The sequence below is a fragment of the Arachis stenosperma genome, chromosome 8, assembly GCF_014773155.1.
Source record: "Arachis stenosperma cultivar V10309 chromosome 8, arast.V10309.gnm1.PFL2, whole genome shotgun sequence".
Lineage (NCBI taxonomy): Eukaryota > Viridiplantae > Streptophyta > Magnoliopsida > Fabales > Fabaceae > Arachis > Arachis stenosperma.
In genome coordinates this window covers 3,537,743-3,558,439 of record NC_080384.1, presented here as the reverse complement: position 1 = coordinate 3,558,439, position 20,697 = coordinate 3,537,743, and the positions used below count along the sequence as shown (strand labels likewise).

General features: G+C 27.5%; 1 protein-coding gene across 3 annotated transcripts; it reads right to left on the bottom strand.

Annotated features, from left to right (window-relative positions):
- Window positions 1-12,952: 12,952 nt before the first annotated feature.
- On the bottom strand, window positions 12,953-18,443 carry LOC130943438 (reticulon-like protein B16). 3 transcript variants are annotated; one of them, XR_009071817.1, is made up of 7 exons: window positions 18,027-18,443; window positions 16,042-16,132; window positions 15,444-15,624; window positions 15,203-15,344; window positions 14,834-14,903; window positions 14,196-14,416; window positions 12,953-13,182 (listed from the first exon to the last, which is right to left on the bottom strand). XR_009071817.1 is itself a non-coding variant. In XM_057871314.1 (6 exons), exons 2-6 carry the CDS (start codon window positions 16,076-16,078, stop codon window positions 14,250-14,252), a joined length of 597 nt encoding a protein of 198 aa, XP_057727297.1. In that variant the 5' UTR covers window positions 16,079-16,132; window positions 18,027-18,443; the 3' UTR covers window positions 13,642-14,249. The 3 variants fall into 3 exon arrangements, 1 of the variants encoding a protein (XP_057727297.1); XR_009071818.1 differs by having other exon boundaries at window positions 12,968-13,176; XM_057871314.1 differs by lacking the exon at window positions 12,953-13,182 and having other exon boundaries at window positions 13,642-14,416.
- Between the last annotated feature and the right edge of the window lie 2,254 nt (window positions 18,444-20,697).

The following is a 20,697-nucleotide window of genomic DNA, read 5'->3' as shown; positions in this document are numbered from 1 at the left end:
TCAGACAATGTGATAGAAAGCTCCGGAAGAGCTATAATTTTATTTTCTGGAGAAACAAAATTCATAATAAATAATACACTATTGTCTAGTAAGTCTCTAAGGAACTTATTGATTTTCAAAGATATCCATCAAAATGGATATCATATTGAAACAATGAACGAGGGAAATCATGAGTATTTATGTATCACACAACTCATGATTCAAATAAAAAAGTTATATTAGAAAAGTTATCCTCACTCGTATCTGGGTTATATTATACCAAGATGAGTGCAATTGAATCACATGCCATTGTAAACCAGAAGTTACTAACCCAAATAAATTTATAACTTGGCACGACTAATTGGGTCATCTGGAACAACCATGATGTAGAGAATTATTGAAAACTCCCATGAACATTTACTAAACAACCAAAAGATTCTTAAATCTAGTAAATTTCGTTGTGCTGCATGTTCTTAAGGAAAGCTAATTTTAAGGTCATCACCAGTAAAGATTGGATTTGAGTCTTCCGAATTCCTAGAAAGGAATCAAGACGATATATGTGGACCTATCCATTCACCATGTGGATCTTTTAGATATTTTATGGTCCTAATAGACGCATTTTCGAGATGGTCACATGTGTGCTTGTTGTCTTCTCATAATCTGGCGTTTGGGAGATTACTTGCTCAAATTATTCGGTTAAAAGTACAGTTTCTAGAAAATCCAATCAAAATAATTCGTCTTGATAATACTGGTGAATTTATTTCCCAAACCTTTGATGCTTATTGTATGGCTAATGGAATAAGTGTTGAACATCCAGTAGCTCATGTTTACACACAAAATGGGTTAGCAGAATCACTTATTAAATACCTCCAATTAATTGCTAGACCCTTACTTATGAGAACAAATCTCGCAACCTCGTCTTGGGGGCATGCTATTTTACATGCCGCAACACTTATTCATTTGAGGCCAACAAGTTACCATCAGTTCTCTCCTATACAATTAGCTTTTGGCCAACAGGCAAATGTTTCTCATTTAAGAATATTTGGGTGTGCAATATATGTTCCCAATGTACCACCTTCTCACACCAAAATGGGACCTCAAAAAAATTGGAGATATATATTGGATATGATTCTCCCTCTATAGTAAGGTATCTTGAGATATAAATTGGGTATGTGTTTAAAGCCCGATTTGCGGATTATCATTTTGATGAATTAAAATTTTCAACATTAGGGGGTAGAGAATAAGCTTCCTGAAAAGGAACTTAATTGAAATGCATCATCCTTGATGCATTTAGATCTTCGATCAGGGTAATGTGAACTAGAAGTTCAAAAGATTATACATTTACAAAGAATAGCAAATAAATTGCCTGATGCATTTTCCAATACAAAGAGGATAATCAAATCTTATATACCAGCGAAAACTACCCCAATTCGAATTGATGTCCCAGTTGGACAAATAGTCATTGAAACAAATTCACGCTAAAAGCGTGGCAGCCCTGTCGGTTCCAAAGACGAAAATTCTCGAAAAAGAAAAGAGGTAAATACTATTCCTATTAAAAAAAATATAGTAAAGATACATACAATTTTCCAAAAATTTGATATAGTTTTAACACCAAAAGGTGTTCAGGTACTTGAAAATTGTGAAAATGACGAGATCTCGATAAATTATGTCTTTACAGGAAAAAAATGGGACCGAAATAAGACAATTGTCGATAAAATATTTGCATATAATGTGGCATTAAATATAATGCATGAAAGTGAGGACCTTGAGTAAAAAACAGTCGAAGAATGTCGACAAAAAAATGATTGGCCAAAATGGGAAGAAGCCATGAAGGCTGAATGAGACTCACTTGCAAAACATGAAGTCTTTGGACCTGTAGTCCATACACTAGAAGATGTAAAACCTGTTGGATACAGGTGTGTATTTTTGAGAAAACAAAATGAGAAAAATGAAGTTGTACGCTATAAAGTTTGACTTTTGGCACAAGATCTTTCACAAAAGCCCAGTATAGATTATGAAGAAACATATTCCCCTATAGTGGATGCAATAATATTGTGTTATTTGGTCAGTTTATCTGCATATCATAAACTACATATGCATTTAATGGATATGGTAACAGCCTATTTATACGATCATTAGATCGTGATATCTATATGAAAGTCCTTGAAGGACTAAAGATATTTAAACCATCCAATGAATATTCGCATGGATTATATTTAATCAAATTGCAAAGATCCTTATATGGTCTAAAGCAATCTGGACGAATGTGGTATAATCGTCTTACTGAGTATCTGGCCAAAAATAGATTCAAGAATGATGATATCTATCCATGCGTTTTCATAAAAAAATTTGCATATGGATTCATTATAATTGTTGTGTACGTTGATGATTTAAATATCATTGGAACTCTTGAAGAGATTCCAACAATTATAAAAACTTTGAAAGAAGAGTTTGAGATGAAAAATCTTGGAAAGACTAAATTTTGTCTCAACCTGCAGATCGAGTATAGAAAAAATGGGATCTTTATTCATCAAATAACATACACAGAAAAGATCTTGAAGAGACTTTATATGGATAAGTCATAAGTCACATCCATTAAGTACCCCAATGATCGTAAGGCCTTTGGATGTGGAAAAGGATCAATTTCATCCTAAAGAAGAAAATGAAGATATCATTAGTCCCGAAGTATCATATCTTAGTATCATTGGAGCGCTAATATATCTTGCTAATAATACACGACCCGATATATCATTTGCTGTGAATTTACTAGCAAGGTATAGTTCCTCTTCAACCAGAAGACATTGGAATAGAATTAAACAAATTTTTTGATATCTTCATGAAACGATTGATATGGGATTGTTTTATCCATATGGATCCAAGTCATAATTAGTTGGTTATGCTGATACTGGATACTCGTTTGATCCACATAAAAGGAGATCTCAAACAAGATACCTATTCACATATGGTGATACAACTATATCATGGAGATCCACGAAATAGGCGATAGCGGCATCCTCCTCTAATCATGCTGAAATACTAGTGATACATGAAGTAAGTTGTGAGTGTTTTTGGCTCAGGAGTTTGATCAAATATATTTTGTCATCATGTGGACTAATTGATCATAAGATAGCTCAAACTATCCTGTTTGAAAATAATACAGTATGCATTGCTCAACTTAAGGGTGGATACATCAAAGGTGACAGAACAAAGCATATGTCTTCCAAATTCTTCTTCACTCATGATCTCCAAAATCAAGGAAAATTGATATCCAACAGATTCGCTCAAGTGATAATCTAGTAGATTTATTTACAAAGTCACTCCCAAAATTCTCCTTTTAAAAATTGGTACATCATATTAGAATACGCCGATTTCGAGATATTAAATGATGTCAACAAAAAAGGGAAGACTGTACTCTTTTTTCCTTGGTCAGGTTTTTTCCATTGGATTTTTCTTGACAAGGCTTTTAATGAGGCAATCCTCATCACAAAGGATTTTGTACTCTTTTTCCTTCACTAAAGTTTTTTTCTCATTGGATTTTTCTTTAGTAAGGTTTTAACAAGGCATAATCCTAAATGGACATTTAAGGGGAATGTTATGACGATGATAGGATAAGAATGGATGTCCATTTATGGGTAACTCATTTTTCTATGTTGAGAGGAACAAGTCTTTAGAATGAAGCAAAATAAATGAGGTTTGAAAAGCAAACTTTGTACGCCTATAAAAGCATGAACTGAAACAAAGGATAATACACGCGGAAAAAATAATCTCTCTCTTTCTTTATGTTCCAACTATTCTAAATACTCTTCTCTCACTCTTTATATGTTAGTAAATATATTAATCATCTCTATTATATTGAGATAGTAATTATGGTGAATATTACTACTAAAATTATCTATTTATGTTTCTTTATTTTATATTTTTTTGTGACTTCTTTATTTTATATTTATTACCTCTTCCTTATTTATTTATATACTAGTGTATGTTTTCGTACACTGTACGGAATAATCAATAAAAATTTATAAATTTTTTTATTAAAATAGATTAAACAAAAAATATATATAATAATTATTACTATAAATATTTTATAAAATTATAATTAAAATCAAAGTTTTATTATTTTTAATGTTAAAATATTAAAAATAATTAGTATTTGTCTTAACTGATTTGAATTTGTTGAGTGGTCATCTCACTCGTCTACTTAAGTAAGTATTAGAGTTTCGAATCCCGCCTTGTGTATGTAACAACTCATTGGCTAGCGGCACACTCTTAATAAATGGAGTTTTAATACGTGGAGGATTAGTTCTCCACATGCCGAGTTGGAAAATAAAGTGAAAGAAAATAGTATTTGTCATGAAAGTAGAACAATTCTCATTGATGATAGCAATACTTATGAAGATTTGCCTTTGTTGAAATTTAACTGTGGCAGTTTTATTTATTAGTATCATATTCATTTCGGAAGTCAAACAATATGACATTAAAATTTTATATTTTATGACATGATTTTCAAACTTTTAAACTTATAAACTTATGTCATTAAAAAAGCTATTAGATTGATTAATATTTCTTGGTAATATTACCAAAATACCGTCGTTGAGTATTAGTTTTGTAAAAAGAAACTATAATAACTTTTGTTATTCAATATATAATTTATTCTATTGAAAAAAAATTATTATTCCTAGATTGGTAAATATATTTTTTTCTATTTTTATATCATTTTATTTGACAATAATTGCCATTAAAAAAAAATAAATGATTGTACTATCTTATAATATGATGTACAAAATAATTTTTTATTTCAAAATTAATTCCGATTAGTGAAAAAAATTCAAAATATTTTCTTACAGAAATTTGAATTTAAATTTAAATTTATAATTGATCAACAACTCATTTTTTTTAAAATTTTAATAACAAAAACAAAATTAGTTAGATACAAAATATTCAACATTTAATAATTTCAATCATTTAAATTTTAATTACCAAAAATTGAGTTAAAAATTAATTATAACTTAATAATCGATATATATATATATATATATATATATATATATATAATTTAATTTTTGTTTAACAGAGCTAATATATAATTTATTGAGAATTGATTTATTGGCTAAATTTTTTTATAAATTTTGTAGTATGTAAAAATAGTAATTTTATTTTTTATTATTATTTAAAAAATTATTTATAATTTTTTATTATGTAATTAATTTAATTAATAACCTTTATTATTACTTTGCTACCAAAAAAATCATGTTTATATTATTTGTATATTTTTTTAATACTAATAAATATATAGGTATTTATACTATTATATTTATTGTCTTAGATAATGGCTTAAGTTACTTATTTTGTATGTTCAATAATATAAATTATATTTTGTATATTAAATTCATAAATTTATCCATATTAAGAGGAGAAAAATTTTGCAATAGATCGTATGTTATAAAGATTAGTCGATTTACATCTAAATTATCTTTAAAAAAAATAAAAAAATAATTTATAACATATAATAATCTTTGATATATGTAGTATCATGTATATATTAGGATGACCTATTTTAATTATGTGTGATTATTATTATTCACTTTTTCATTAAGATAGTAAATAATATTTAAAATTAAAAAAAAAAAAGATAATTAGAATTTTTTTAGTTTGATTATAAAATCTATTGTAAGTATACCTAACTTTTATATATACTAAATATAATCATATTTAATAGTATAGTATTTATTATAACAATGACTCAAAATATTAACTCAAGTAAGTAAGATCAACCTAGGTCTATTGTTAGGATCCTAAATTCGAATTAGGTTCATTATCTTAAAACCCAATGCAGATAGTCACAAAAAAAAATCCAATGCAGATAAAGTTTCCGTCATTCACTCCCGTTTAAAAAAAATTCTCCATCGCTCTCCATCTTCATCGCAAGTCCCCTTATTTAATTATCCTCTTATCGAATGCAGATACCCACGATTATCTATGGATATTCTTTGAAAAGTTTTTAAAAAATTAACAAAAAAATTTATAATATAATAATAATAAAATAATCAGTTCAATATATATAATTCAACACAACTCATAATATATTCGTTATAAAAAGTAACATTTCAAAAACAAATATAAAAACATCTTCCAACATAATAACATAATATAATATTTTAGGGCGAGATTGAACGACATAATAACAAACTTAAAAGACAGAGAAAATGAGTTAGAAGAAAAGTAGATACAAAATCAAGGTTAAGAATGAGTTTAAAAAGAAAAAAGAGTTTAAATTGGAGACAGGAATTAAAACTACTAAATTTAAGAAATATATATATATATATATATATATATATATATATATATATATATATATAAGGATAAATCAGTAATTTTATATTTGCGTGAATTTAACGGGTCCCTTGAAGAGGGTATCTATGTCCCCATTCCAGTCTATTTCACGTGGACAGGTCTCTACCAGTAAAAATTTTACAAATCTCCATTTAGTCTTAAATTACAAGTAATCCGTCGAATATTCATTTGGATGGTCTTTTTATCATTCTAATTGCTAGCATTTGTTGGTTCATGACCTGAAATTACTCTAGCCACTTAGTAAATTCCTAGATAACTAAAGTTCAAATTATATCATTCTCATAAAGTTACATGTATCCTTGTTATAACAATATTAATCGAAAATAAGTGGTTAAACACTAAATGAGTCACATTTTTCATATATATAATAATGACTAATATCACATTAAATTCAAAGATATCACATTGTTATAATATCGATCACATTAATATCACATTTTTTATATATATAATAATATTAATCGAAAATAAGTGGTTAAACACTAAATGAATCACTTAAATTCAAAAAGAGCATACATGTGATGAATTATAATAAATTTATATATGAGGAGTAAAAATAAAATAAAAAATTAAAAATAAAATAAACAGAATAATTAAAAGAAGTAAAAGAAACTAAAATAAATAATGTGTGAAATAAATAAAAAATATATTGTAATGGAAGATTGATATAATCAATAAATATAAAAGATAAAAGAAAAAAAATTAAAATACGATGTGATTAAACAAATTTCAAGAAAATTTTTTTGAAAGAAACCTATTAATCAACTTTTATAAAAATATTATAAAAAATTTAAAATGTCTTTAAATAAAATAATTCTATTAATTAAAATACATAAAAAATAATTGATATAAAACAAAATTATAAAAAAATTTAGCAAAATTAAGATAGAAAAAACAAAAATAAAAAAATTACAAATATTACATTCAAAGTACAAAATAGAAAAGAAAAAGGGATAGAAAACACATTCTAATTATATATAATTAAAATGTATTGTTGAATTATTAAATTAAAGAAAATGAATTGATAACTATAAACAATAAATTTTGATGACTAAAAATAATAAGTTAAAATAAAAAATTTTAAAAATATTATCTGAAAATATAGGAATCTTAAAATATATAATATAGGAGTATTATACATTAATATCAAAATAAAATTGTAGCATATAAAATTGGAATCCTTCGATATTTTTAGATGAATTTAATGAATTTATTTAAAAATAATAAATATTCATTCACTACAATTATTAATACACGTTTTATTTTCTGAACCATACTAATAAGAGAATAATTAAAAAATATATGTAACCAGTTTAAATAATTTATTTAAGTATCAATTAATTAATATGTAGTATAAATTCGTTACTTTTTCAATAATTAATACTCATTTTATTTAAGTATTAATTAATTAATACTCATTTTATTTTAGGTTTAATTACTCTATTGATCTCAATAGTTTCGCAAACTTTTCAATTAGGTCCCTGTATCTTTTTTTCTTTTAATTTGGTCCCTGCACAAATTTTTTTTTTCAATTAGGTTTTTTTTGGTAGTAATTGGTTTAATTGTATAGGGACCCAATTAAAAAAAATTGGTGCAGGGACCCAAATAAAAGAAGAAAAAAAGTATAGGAACCGAATTATAAAAAATTTGGTATAAGGACTCAATTAAAAGGAAAAAGAGTATAGAAAATTAATTAAAAATTTTGTGAAATTATAGGGACAATAGAATAATTAAAACTTTATTTTATATATATAAAATAATAAGATGATAAATTGAATTAAATGAATGTTTAATTATTCAGTTTGTCCCAGTTTCGCAAAATTTTCAATTAGGTCCTTATATTTTTTTCCTTTTAATTGGGTCCTTACACCAATTTTTTTTCTAATTAGGTCCCTCTTGGTAGTAATTAGCTTAATTTTATAAGGACCTAACTAAAAAAAAATTAGTGCAAGGACCCAAATAAAAAGAAAAAAAATGTAGAAACCCAATTAAAAAAATTTTGGCTCAAGGACTCAATTAAAAAGAAAAAAAAGTATAATGACCTAATTAAAAATTTTGCAAAACTATAGGGACAATAGAGTAATTAAACCTTAAATGAATTCATTTATTTCATTGCCTTATATATTATTTATTAAATCACTTAATATTTATGTGGTTTAATGAATCAAACAAAATTTTAAATAATTTAATATATATTATAATTAAATTAAATATTTGATTAGTTATGATTGATGTAATTTAATGAATTAAATAAAATATTAAATGATGGAATATTATTTATTCTAATAAAATCAAATTAAATATAATTAATTAGTTATAATTAATACAGTTGAATGAATCAAACACATTAAATTAAAAAATAATTTAGCTAACTTATCTCTTATAGATACATTTTAAAAATATTTATTTTTTAATAATTTTTATAAAATATTTTTTTTATAATGTTTCTAGCCTATACTCTAAGGACACCGTTAGCAGGACTCATTAAAAAAAATACTTAATTAGTTAATACAAATAATTAGTAAACTTGATTTGGTTCAATAAATTAAAAGAAATAAATGTAAAAGGAAGAGAAAAAGAAAAAGTGAATGAATAAAAATGTGTAGCTATTAAAAGACAATAAAAAAGTCTTTTTAGTTTTTTTATTTATTAATTTTTAACTTATTATAATTAATTTCACACTATTTATTATGTGTTATTCATCTTACAAATTAACACAATCAATTAGTTTAATCATAGATAATTAATTATAATTGATATAACTCATTTCACTATATTTTCTAAAAAAATAATTAAAAAGACACGTTTTAATTTTCTGTTAAAGTAAAATAAAATAAAATACATAAATTGAATAAATATAAATCTGAAAATTATAAAATTTTATTAATAATTCAAATAAATTAGTACCATAAAACTAAATTTAATGTCTATTTAAAACAATTACTTGACCTTCTATTCTTCTAATTATTAATAATTTAAATAAAATAATACCCTATAACTTATTTTTTTATTTAGTTTAAGTAATTACTAATATTTTATTTTTCTAATTATTTTCTTGTCTTATTTATCATTCATGCTTTCGATCAAATATATTAATAAACAAATAAATTAAATTAACTACCTTAATTATACTTGGACTATTCAACAATTTAACATAATTTTTTCAATTTAGAATTAACTACTAACTATAGAAAATAGAAAATTTAGAGTAATTTAGTATTATGAACATTAATTATGTTTTGTGAAATAACCTAAAACCATAATGTAATTTATTTTTAAAGAAATAATCAAGCATTATTGTTAATTATGAAATAATCTAAAATTATAATGCATTTTATTTTAAAACACCGTAAAAAAGACATATCTCTTTTGTTAATCAAAAGTTAGAAAGAAAAAAATATGCGCCTAATAATGAGCAACTAAAATAGATAAAAATATTTAAAAAATATAAAAAAATGAAATGTATAAGTAAAGATAGAAGAAATAAATTAAATAAATTACAAAAATTGTATCCTAAACACAAGAAAGATAGAAAGAGAAAAAAGAGAACAAATGAGTAAAAAATACATTATAATTTCGTATAAATAAATGACATTAAAAAAATAAACTAATTAAATTAATTAATGTATTTTGTTATCATATTTATTATTTACTAAAATAATATGATATTTATTCCAATAAAATCAAATCAAATAATTAATATAATTAATCAGTTTATATAAATGATAATAAATTGTGAAATTTAAATGTATAATCAAATTAATTAATTGATATCATTAATTAGTTATAATTAATTTGTTTTACTGAATTAAAAAATAAATCAGGAAACACTCTCAAAAGTATGTCATGTCAACTCTATCATTAAATATAGAAATTCGATTTTTATATAATAAAATAGATTTTATAACAGTAACAGATCGAAAATTTATAGCATGCGGCAATAGCAACTAAAATTGATTAATAGCAAGTGTTGAGGTTCCTATTTCATTTTACGTATGTAATAATTTATTGATTAATAATAAATTTGTAATAAATTAATTTTTAATTTATTAAATAAAAAACTATTATAAAAAACAAAAAAAAATTATAAAAATAATCAAATAAATAAATCCGTGATAATTGACTAATAAATTGAAGGAGGACGTGGCTAGTATAAAGGCTTAAAATACGAAAAGTCTGCATTTTGGACAGCCTGGTAGAGTGATACATATTTATGTAAGGTATATATAGTTGTCCAATTTATTAAAAAGAGGTAAAAATTAATATTTAAATTAAAAAATATAAAAATAAATAATTTTTTAATATTTAAAATTTATCATAAAAAATAAGTTTAGAAATTTTAATTTATAGATACTAAAAAATGTCTTTCTATAAACTACCAAAAAAGTAAGAAGATGTGTCTATTATCTACTATCGTGTATTTTAAAATTATTTAGTCATTAATTTTATAATTTTAGGTATGTTAAAAAATAATTTATATTAAACAAAAATATAACAATAAATTAGAACAAAATTTGGATGCCTATTAAACGTATTTTGTGCGAAATTATACTATTTTTAATGTGTTAAAAATTATTCATCTTACGTGCAAAAAACACAAATTTAAACAAATTGTGTGCCAAAAATATTTTATGTACTGTTTTATTATTTTCGATATGTTATGAATATATGTAAAATAATAAAAAAAAATCTTGTCTCCTTTAAAATTGGAAATATGCTTAATGCAAAAAAAAAAAAAATAATAATAAAACGTTTGATTTTAACAGTAAGTAAAAAATGATATTTAAAGCATAAATAGCAATTTTGTTAACCAATATACTATATCTCGCCAATTATATAACCCTAACAAGTTAACATGATTTTTTGTTAACAAAATACTCTAAAACTTCAATCTTAAACTCTAAATTTAAAATCTTAAACCTTAACCGCTAAACCCTAACTGTAAATCTTAAATCACAAATCCTACAGTATAAACCCTAAGTTTTTTACTCCAAGCCTTAAGCACTAAGCCCTACAACTTAAATTCTGAACCCTAAACCATGAATCCTAAATACTAAATTGTTGTTCCTAACCAGTACCTCTCTGTCCTTGTTGTTAACAATGAAGCATGATATAGGAATGAAAAAATATAAGAAACTAACAATATTTTTGAACAATAATTGAACAATGTGAATTAATAGGGTTAAAAGAGTAAATTAATTTTAAATTTAATTAGTAGCATTAAATTAAAGTGTAGTGTGATTGGTAGTTATTCATGTTGTTCAAGATATTTATTATTCTCCTAGCATTCTCCTATAGAAATTTATTGTCCAGAATGTTTATGTTTATGCTTGACTTGCCAAACTTGATTCTCTGTCTATATCCATGTCTCAAACTCACGTCCCTATACATGGCCGACCTAAGTAACACAAGTTTACTGCCTTGATTTACTACACTTACAGCCGCAACCCCAAATTATAATCCCAAACTATAACCCAGGACAGAATACCTTTACAAAACCACACACAAACCAACGCAACACTAAACAGACCAGAATAATTTTTTATTATTATTAAAACCATAATATTAAACAAACTAGAATAATTTAATTATTATCTGCAAAAAATAATTTTTTTATTAGCATCACCAATAACAATGATATCAAATTAACATCTTAATATATTTATTAATAACACCAACTATGAATATTTTAATTTAAAAAGTACAAAAAAATTCGATTACCTTCAACAATAACAAGAGAATATTCTTACAAACAATTTAGAGATTATATTCTTAAAAGATTTAGATCTTCTAAATTTGGATTTTACTTTAGAGGGTAGATTGTAATCTCTCACTAAGTCACTATTTATTTCATAAATAGAATCAAAAGAAAATATGAAAGAGAAAATATTCAAGAGTGAGAGATCACACTTTACCCTTTAAAATAAAAATCTAAAATTTAGAAGATCCAAATTCATTTTTAAAAAATATATAACTTGTAATAACTTCCAGTAATATACAATTTAAGTAACACTTACAAAATGTTACAAAAATTAATAAGACCACACTATTTTATATTTTAACAATATTTTTTATGTTTATTTTTCAAAATTAAAAGCATTCTCAAATACTAAAACAGACAGATTTTAAATTCAACAAAAAATTTTAGGCATTGCCAGAGTTTCATGATATATATAATGAGTTTCTGAATGTATCAAGCTTGATGATTAATCCATCATCGTGATTTCCTTCTCTAAATCCTAAATTGCTATTTCTAAACACTCAACACAAATCCCACAAACCCTTGATCATTCACCCTAAACCCTAAACCCAAATTCCAATCATATATCCCAACCTCTAATTCTTATACCGTAAACCCTAAGTAATGAATTTAACCCAAAACCTTAAACCACTAAACAACTCAAGCCTATACCCTAAACCTTACACCACTAAATTCATCCACCCTAATTTAATTTTATTACTCTAAACACGACGTAATAATTTTAAACCGAAAACCGTAATTTGAATCGTAATTCATCATTGATTTTATCAATTGCCTAATTTCCATCATGTTTTTTTTTTGGAGACAAAGCATGATTTTTTTTTCAGAAGCAACAGAATTTTCTTTGCTTTATTTTTTGCTATTCATAATCCTCTGTTTTGTATTACAAAAAACAATCCATAACACTTCTATTTTTGGGTTTAAAAGGAAAAAATGAAACCCATAATCCCATTGAACAAAAAAATTAAGCCCACGAATGACAATTATAAACATTAGCATTAACTTCTGCTAATTATATCACCCGAAATGACAAGCTGATCGTCTTGGATTCAGTAATTATCCCCAATTCTCCCAGCATATATGCCCTGCATCTACAAGTAGTTTCAGCCACGTACTTTCATCAAGTATAGAAAAAAATGCCTTCAACACAGTAGTACACACCTAGCTAGTATTGATCTTTTCATAGAGATATTTTTTGGGCGGTTTGTAAGAACTATTATTTCATATTTGTTCCGAGTTTTATTAATTAAAAATGAAGTCCCAATACATGTTTGTTACCCTCAAGCAGCATTTTACACACTTAAACTAAACATACACTTCTAATTAATAATTAACAAAAGCCCAGTACACAACTTTTATCTTTTGAACAAGATAAATTTTTACCTACTACCCTTGAGAAAATTATCTAGATGCTTAAACTCTCTTCCCATGAAGGACTAATTTAAAAGCTGAACTTAATTAAACACGTTTATGTGAATCTACGAGAAGCCCATGATAATAAAGACGAGTATTCATTAGGGAAATGTACCACATGAGCCAATAGGAACCCAAATCACAAGTATTTTAATTCTTTAATACAAGGTCAACAATCAAGAGTTTGAGTATTAGGATTAGAGAGAGTTCTCCCTGAAATATCCCTTTCTCCCTTAATTAGATTTCAGTAATCTGATTACTAATTATACACCAATGACCTATGTACCTGTTTATTTATTCTTTTCCTTCTGTATCTCTGAAACTAAAATCCAGTTCAGCAGAGAGCACGTCATGTGAAGAAAACAACGAGACACAACCACCATAAAACTATCACATTTGAGTATTAATTGAAAGAAAGAAAGAAGAAAGAAAAAGGCTAATTATAATTTAGAATATATTCAGCTTTGCCAATTGCTGCCTCTTTCTTTCGCTTTTTTGGTCATCAGTACAACTTGGGGGTAATTTTATTTTATCTTTTTTCAACAGCTGATGATAAATATCCAGCTCACAAATCCCTCAAACTATGTCTCACACAAGCTCGTCAACAAATTCTCAATTTAGAAGCCTGAAACAGATGCCACTCAATTGATTCAAGAACAACATCTACATTATAAAGATGTTTCATACTTACAAGGCAACGTTGTGGCAAGATTCCAAAAGAGCGTAAATTGAAGGATCCTGGAAATCAAGACTCTTTGTCCTTGGGTATGTTATGGGGCAATCTATTGAAAACACTCTCATCTACAATTCTGTAATGTTTCGAAAACTGGTGATTTATCATTCCACAACATTTATCTACATAATTTCCGTACTTGCTATACAACACCGGGACAGTAAACATCAAGAGGGTTCCTGTCACAATAAAAGAGGAAGAAATGTAAATAAAGTTAGATACAAAGGGTGTTCATATTTAAATGTCAAAATGACTCTATACAGCACCAAACAAAAAGCATCAAGTCAAATAGGATCAATGACATGACATGCAACCTAGTTTGAAAATACATAAACGTGTGTGCATTAATGGAAACCATGAAAATGCAATGGAAGTTTGAGAATAATTAGGTTGCAAATGAATGGACACGAATCCACCTTGACCTCACACCAGAAACAAGACAAGAGAATGCAGTGAAAGGAATGGCAAAAGAAGTTCAAGTGAAACACCTAAATATTATTTAGTACAAAATTTATAATACATTGAAGAAAATGGAGCATCTCAAACTGAGAAGTCACAGAATGAAATTAATAAAAAGACTTAATATGCAACCATACCAACATATGCCAGTGTGAAGAAAGAGAATATGCTTCCAATGACAGACAAAAGCCACAAAGAACCCACCACCTGTCAAGTAAACAATAAACACTGAATCACCTCTGCTCATTATTCATCAAGTTATGTACACAAATTGATATCTATCTAGATGCAAAAAGTTGTATTACTAAAGCAAAGTAGAAAAGTGTAAGACACAAGTAGGCCATGAACAAGGTTGAAGTAGAAAGGTAGCTGATATCAATTGCTAACTGCTCATATCACGGCTCCCCAGCCACAATCCCTAAATTGCTACACCTAAAACAAAGCTAACCTTAAAAAAATTTCTGAAATCCTTTCCAATAATGATATCGTGCTAAAACAAAGCTAACCTTAAAAAAAATTCTGAAATCCTTTCCAATAGTGATATCATGTGCTATAAGGAGCAAATTGTTGATCTTGACCCGGAATGAAGCTGCTACATTATTGACCATCTCCTCTGACACTACTAGCTCTGGTAACGTTGGTGGTTGTCTGCAGTTAAAAATTAAAATAAAATAAGACAGGCAATGGTCATGCTCACTTTAAAATGATGAAAAGCATGTATTGCAGAACAAGGATTACTGGTCATACTTATTTCTAAGGGCCGCATAGTTAGCACGCAGAAACAAGAGTACAATCAAAATCAGCAAGACATCTGAACAAATGGTTAAAAAGGGTAAACTGGTCCAATCAACCAGGAACCAGGCAATTGTTGCAACAACAATGACACCCACAGAAAGTTGCCATCGCTTCCACAATAGAATATCAGCAACTACAATAGAAACAAAGGAGAGAATTAGAAAGAGTTAATACTTCAGAATTAGTATATCCATGTCCAAAAGGGGGAAAATGAAAGTATGGATGCTCAAGAAGAATCACCCCCCCCCCCCCCAAAAAAAAAAACAAAAGAAAGAATGTTTGTGAAAGTATTGATGCTCAAGAAGAATCCCCCCCCCAAACCCCCCCCCCCCCCCCCAAAAAATAACAAAAGAAAGAATGTTTGTGAAGAAAAAGAGTTCCATTCATCTAAAAAACAAATAACCAGTATAAATCTTATCTTCATATCAAATTTTTCAACTCCAACAAATATCAATGTAATGTCCGACCCGTTAGATTTATAACAAAACAAATGGAAGATAGCGTATGCAGACCCAAAAGAGAAAGTTAAAATAGAACTTCAATCTCTTACCAACGGTAGTAGGAAGCTGTGCGTCGTATTCAGACATGAAACCAACTCTTCGAAATGTAAGTCGTAGCCCTACCAAATAGACTGCCCTGATCTGGACAAATAACTAACGCGTTAGTTGAATTAATACCATTACTGGCAACAAGCTTCACAGTGACAGCATCAAAACAAGTGTTCCATATTCAATCATCACTGCCCAAATCATAATAATCTTCCAAATCTCCAATGCAACTAATACATCAACACCAATAAACTCAAGAAACTGGAAGCACGAAGCCACGAACAAACATACAATTTAATAAATAAACTTACTCAAAGCTTCACAAAGATGATACAAACAAAATTTCCCCACAATTCGAACTAATGCTTTAGGTTAAATTACCAAAATCACAGGCATAACCATCAAAGCCAAGAAATTTTCTTTGTTACACAATCTACACAAAATACAGTGATTAAACATGGCATGATCCCACTCATAATTAGCATGGATATATAATAAACACAACCAATCTAACAATTATTTTAACAGGAAAAGATATTGAAATTTGAAAGACAAATTACATGGTTTCTTCAACATAACGATGATTCAAATAGAATCTTATAAAAGCACGGTTAGTAAAGCGTAGGGTTAGGGGAGAGAAACATGAATCAGATCATCAAATTCTATGTGTGATAAACCCTAGAATTTGATAAAAGCAAGATTAGAAGAGAATGCTGAAAGGGAAAAAGAAAGAAAACTAGGTGGAACGTTACTTGGTTGAAAATTAGGGTTTATGAAGGGTGAATCAAATGGAATCAAATGTTGGTGACTCCTCTCAAATTCTGGAAGGAAGGAAGAAATGAAGAATACTCAAAAGGTCGTTAGTATTTACCAGCTGACTTAACCCTTGCTAGCTGGTAAGTTAAGGCACAACTGTGTTCCTTTTCCTTCTCATACTTATCAAAATCGAATGGATAATCAACTCACTCAAAGTGCTGGGATCAGGGAATGTAGATTAGTGGTTTAACCCATAGTTATCAAAATCGAACCAGTAATTTACCCGGTCATACAACCGGGTCACCGGGTCAGTGGGTTACATGTTCAATCAATGGGTCACTGATTCATTCAGTTGACCCGGTCATAATTAAATAAAAATATAAAATTATAAAAATAAAATTAACATCAAAAGTTGAAACTTAAAATGATGTCTTCACAAACATATTAATAACAATCAAGTATCAATTCTTAGACATAACTAATTATGCAAAAAGAGATAATAAACTAATCACTAGTACAAAATACTTTCTAAATTTAAATGAACAAGAGAGGGCAAAAGATCACACAATCAGTAAATCAAATCCAAAAAATAATCTGAAAATCGACATCTATATCTTCATAGGACAAATTTGAAGCTTGACCGACATTTCCTTCATTTTAATTTGTATCTATATCTTCATTTGTGTATTTTTCACAAATCAATACCAAGAATAATTCATGATAATACAAACAGAAAGCATGGAAACAACAATTTAACTGAATAATTTTATTCTGAGTTGCAGAGAACATGAACCCCACTTTCAACAACAAATTCAACTATAATAATTTTCAGCAACAAAAGATTTAGCTCAAAAGATGATTTACAGACATCACATAAAATTTGGCCAGGTGATTATTTCACCAAGACAACAATAGCTTCAATCGTAATGATAATCAATAACAATTTTAACTCAGTGATGATTTTCAGTAACAAACGAATTCAACTGAGTGTTTATTACAGCAACAAACTCAACGTTCAATCAGAAACAAATTCATTCAGCAATGAATAAATTGAAGTGATTATTTCAGTAAGACAACAAATTCAACGTTCAGCGATAATCAGGAATAAATTGCAGCATCACATTCAACTTTCAGCAACAAATTTAACTTTCAGTAACAAAATCAAACTGCAGTTAAGAATTACAGCAACGAAATCGAAACAGAAAGAAAGGGGGAATTTGTTGGAACTCACCAAATCGGGTTGCGCCAAGGAAGCTGACGGCGAGGCTCCAAGCAAGAAGACGAACGAAGACCAGCCCACCGGGACCTGCTGCCTCTGCTTCTGGTGACGACGAGCGTAGGCGAAGGCGCGCGACTGGGTTCCGTGTGGTTCCGTCTGGTTCTCCCGCCCGCAAAGCGAGCCCAGGAAGGCGGTGACTCAGCTTGAGACGGTGAGGACAGAGCGCGACGAGCTTGATTCCAAAACAGTGAGTGCCAGACCGAGAGGGAAGTGACACACCGGAGACGAGAGTGGCGTGAGAGAGGTGAGAGAGCTTGAGAGAGAGAATGGCGAGAAAGAGACCCCAAAGGAGAGACCTTGAGGCTAGGGGTGGGTCACTGCGGATCAGATTAGGGCATTTGGGGGTGGGGGTGGGGGTGGGGTTGGGGGTTGGCAAACATAGTTATCAGAACGAACCCCTACTCGCCTCGATCAGGCTACTGAATCAATAGATTATTAATTCAACTGATGAATAAGTTGAATCCATAGACCGGTCATAACTAAATAATTATATAAAATTTAGTTTTTTTATAATAATTTTTTATATTAAATTAATTTATTTTTTAATTTATTAATTAAATAGTATCTATTACATTATTTAAATATATATTAAAAATATAAATATTAATAGATGTTATATAATTATTAATAACCAAAAATATTATGATTAATAGAAGTTTTTTATTTATCATCTTTAATTTATAGATATTTAACAAAATTTAATGTTTATTTTAATAATTATATATAATTAAAAGAATAAAATATACTTTTTGTTCCTAAAGTTTGATAAAAATTTTAAACATACCTCTAAGTTTTATTTTGTTTCAATTTTGTCTCAAAAGTTTTCGATTTGCATCAAATATACCCATGACGGCTAATTTTTCAAAAAATTTAAGACCAATTCAACAACAATTTTATAAGAACAACCCTCAATACAAGCAAATCAAGCATAATTTTCATGCATTATTGTTAGATTGGTCTTAAATTTTTTGAAAATTTAGTCTTTGAGGGTATATTTGATGCAAATCGAAAACTTTTGAGACAAAATTAAAACAAAATAAAACTTAAGAATATTTTTGAAACATTTGCCAAACTTCAGAGACAAAAAATATACTTTACCGTAATTAAAAAATAATTAATTTAAAAAAATAAATATAAAATAAAAATTTAAATTAATATGAACACTATTCATTAGAATAAAAAGACAAAAAATAAAAAATATCTTAAATTAACATGGCTAAAAGAGTTAATACATAAAATTATTAATTAGAATATGTCTAATAGTTTGTAATATATTTACAATAAAATATTTGAATAAATTATCAAATATCGTTTTAATATTTTTTTGTATTCAATGGTATTAAGACAGATGGAAATGATAATTATCTTATTTTTTAGTGCTAAAATAGTAAAATATAATTATTAAAATATCAATAAGACGATATTATTATGAGTTCATTTTAATACTCAATTTGTTATATTTTGTGATTAAATTACAAGTATTCTGTTAAGAGACATTTGTTTTATTTTTTGGTTTATAAGTAATTCACAGAAACTTAACCTGTCAAAGCAGGGACAATCTGTTACACAATGCTTGCAATAAAGAAATATCACCACATATCAAGAACATGTTATAACCTGTGAGTTCATTTCAATACACAAAATATTTTGTTTTACTATAATGTTGTTATCCATGATTTCTAATTTTTAAGACAAAATTTAATATGCTTTAACAAAGATTAACAAAGATTTCAACCCAATTTTAACAAGCACAGCACAATGATTATCAACAGAAGAAAAAGTATTGAATGAGGCAATGAGCACAAAATTTATCATAAAAAAATTTTAACAAAATTTAACAATGGAAAAAAAAGTAAGAACAAGTCAGTAACAATTTATTAGTATCGATTTATCACCAATCACTAAGCCAGTAACAAAGTTAATCAACGCAGAACAAGCAACAACAAAGCTAGTAAGTCAGTAATCAAGTTAAAATTTATCATCAAGCAATGAGCAAAGCCAATCAATCAAGAAAAAACACCAAGCATTAATTGAGCATTACCTTAGGCGAGGACAGTGGCCAGAGATTTGAGAGCAAAGCCAATCAATGCATCATATACAGATAAAGACATAATGCTGACATAAGCACCTAGGTCACATATGCAATCCACAAATTGTATACCACATATAGTGCAAGTAACCACACAAAGACTGGGATCATCACATTTTTCCGGTATAGCACCCATCAAAGCAGCAATTGAGCTACCCAAAGGAATAGTTTCTAAATCATGAATCTTCTCCTTATTCATGGACAAATCCTTTAGAAACTTAGCATACTTAGGAACCTAACAAATAGCATCAAAAAGGAGAATAGTTACCTCAACCTTTTTTTTAATATATCCACCATCTTGGGATCTAGGTCCACTTTCTTTTTAGTCCTCATAGTTAGGTGTGAAAAAGGGATTGGAATTGCCTCTTTCAAAACATTTTCTTCCTTAGAAACTCCATCCTTCTGTTGGGCAACTTCTTCTTCTTCAATCGCCTCTTGTACCTCATCCTCGTCTTCCACATCTTCTACCTCAACAACATCTTCATCTTGAGTTGCTTTTCTTGAGCTTGGTTCTTCGGGACTCCTCTCTTGCAA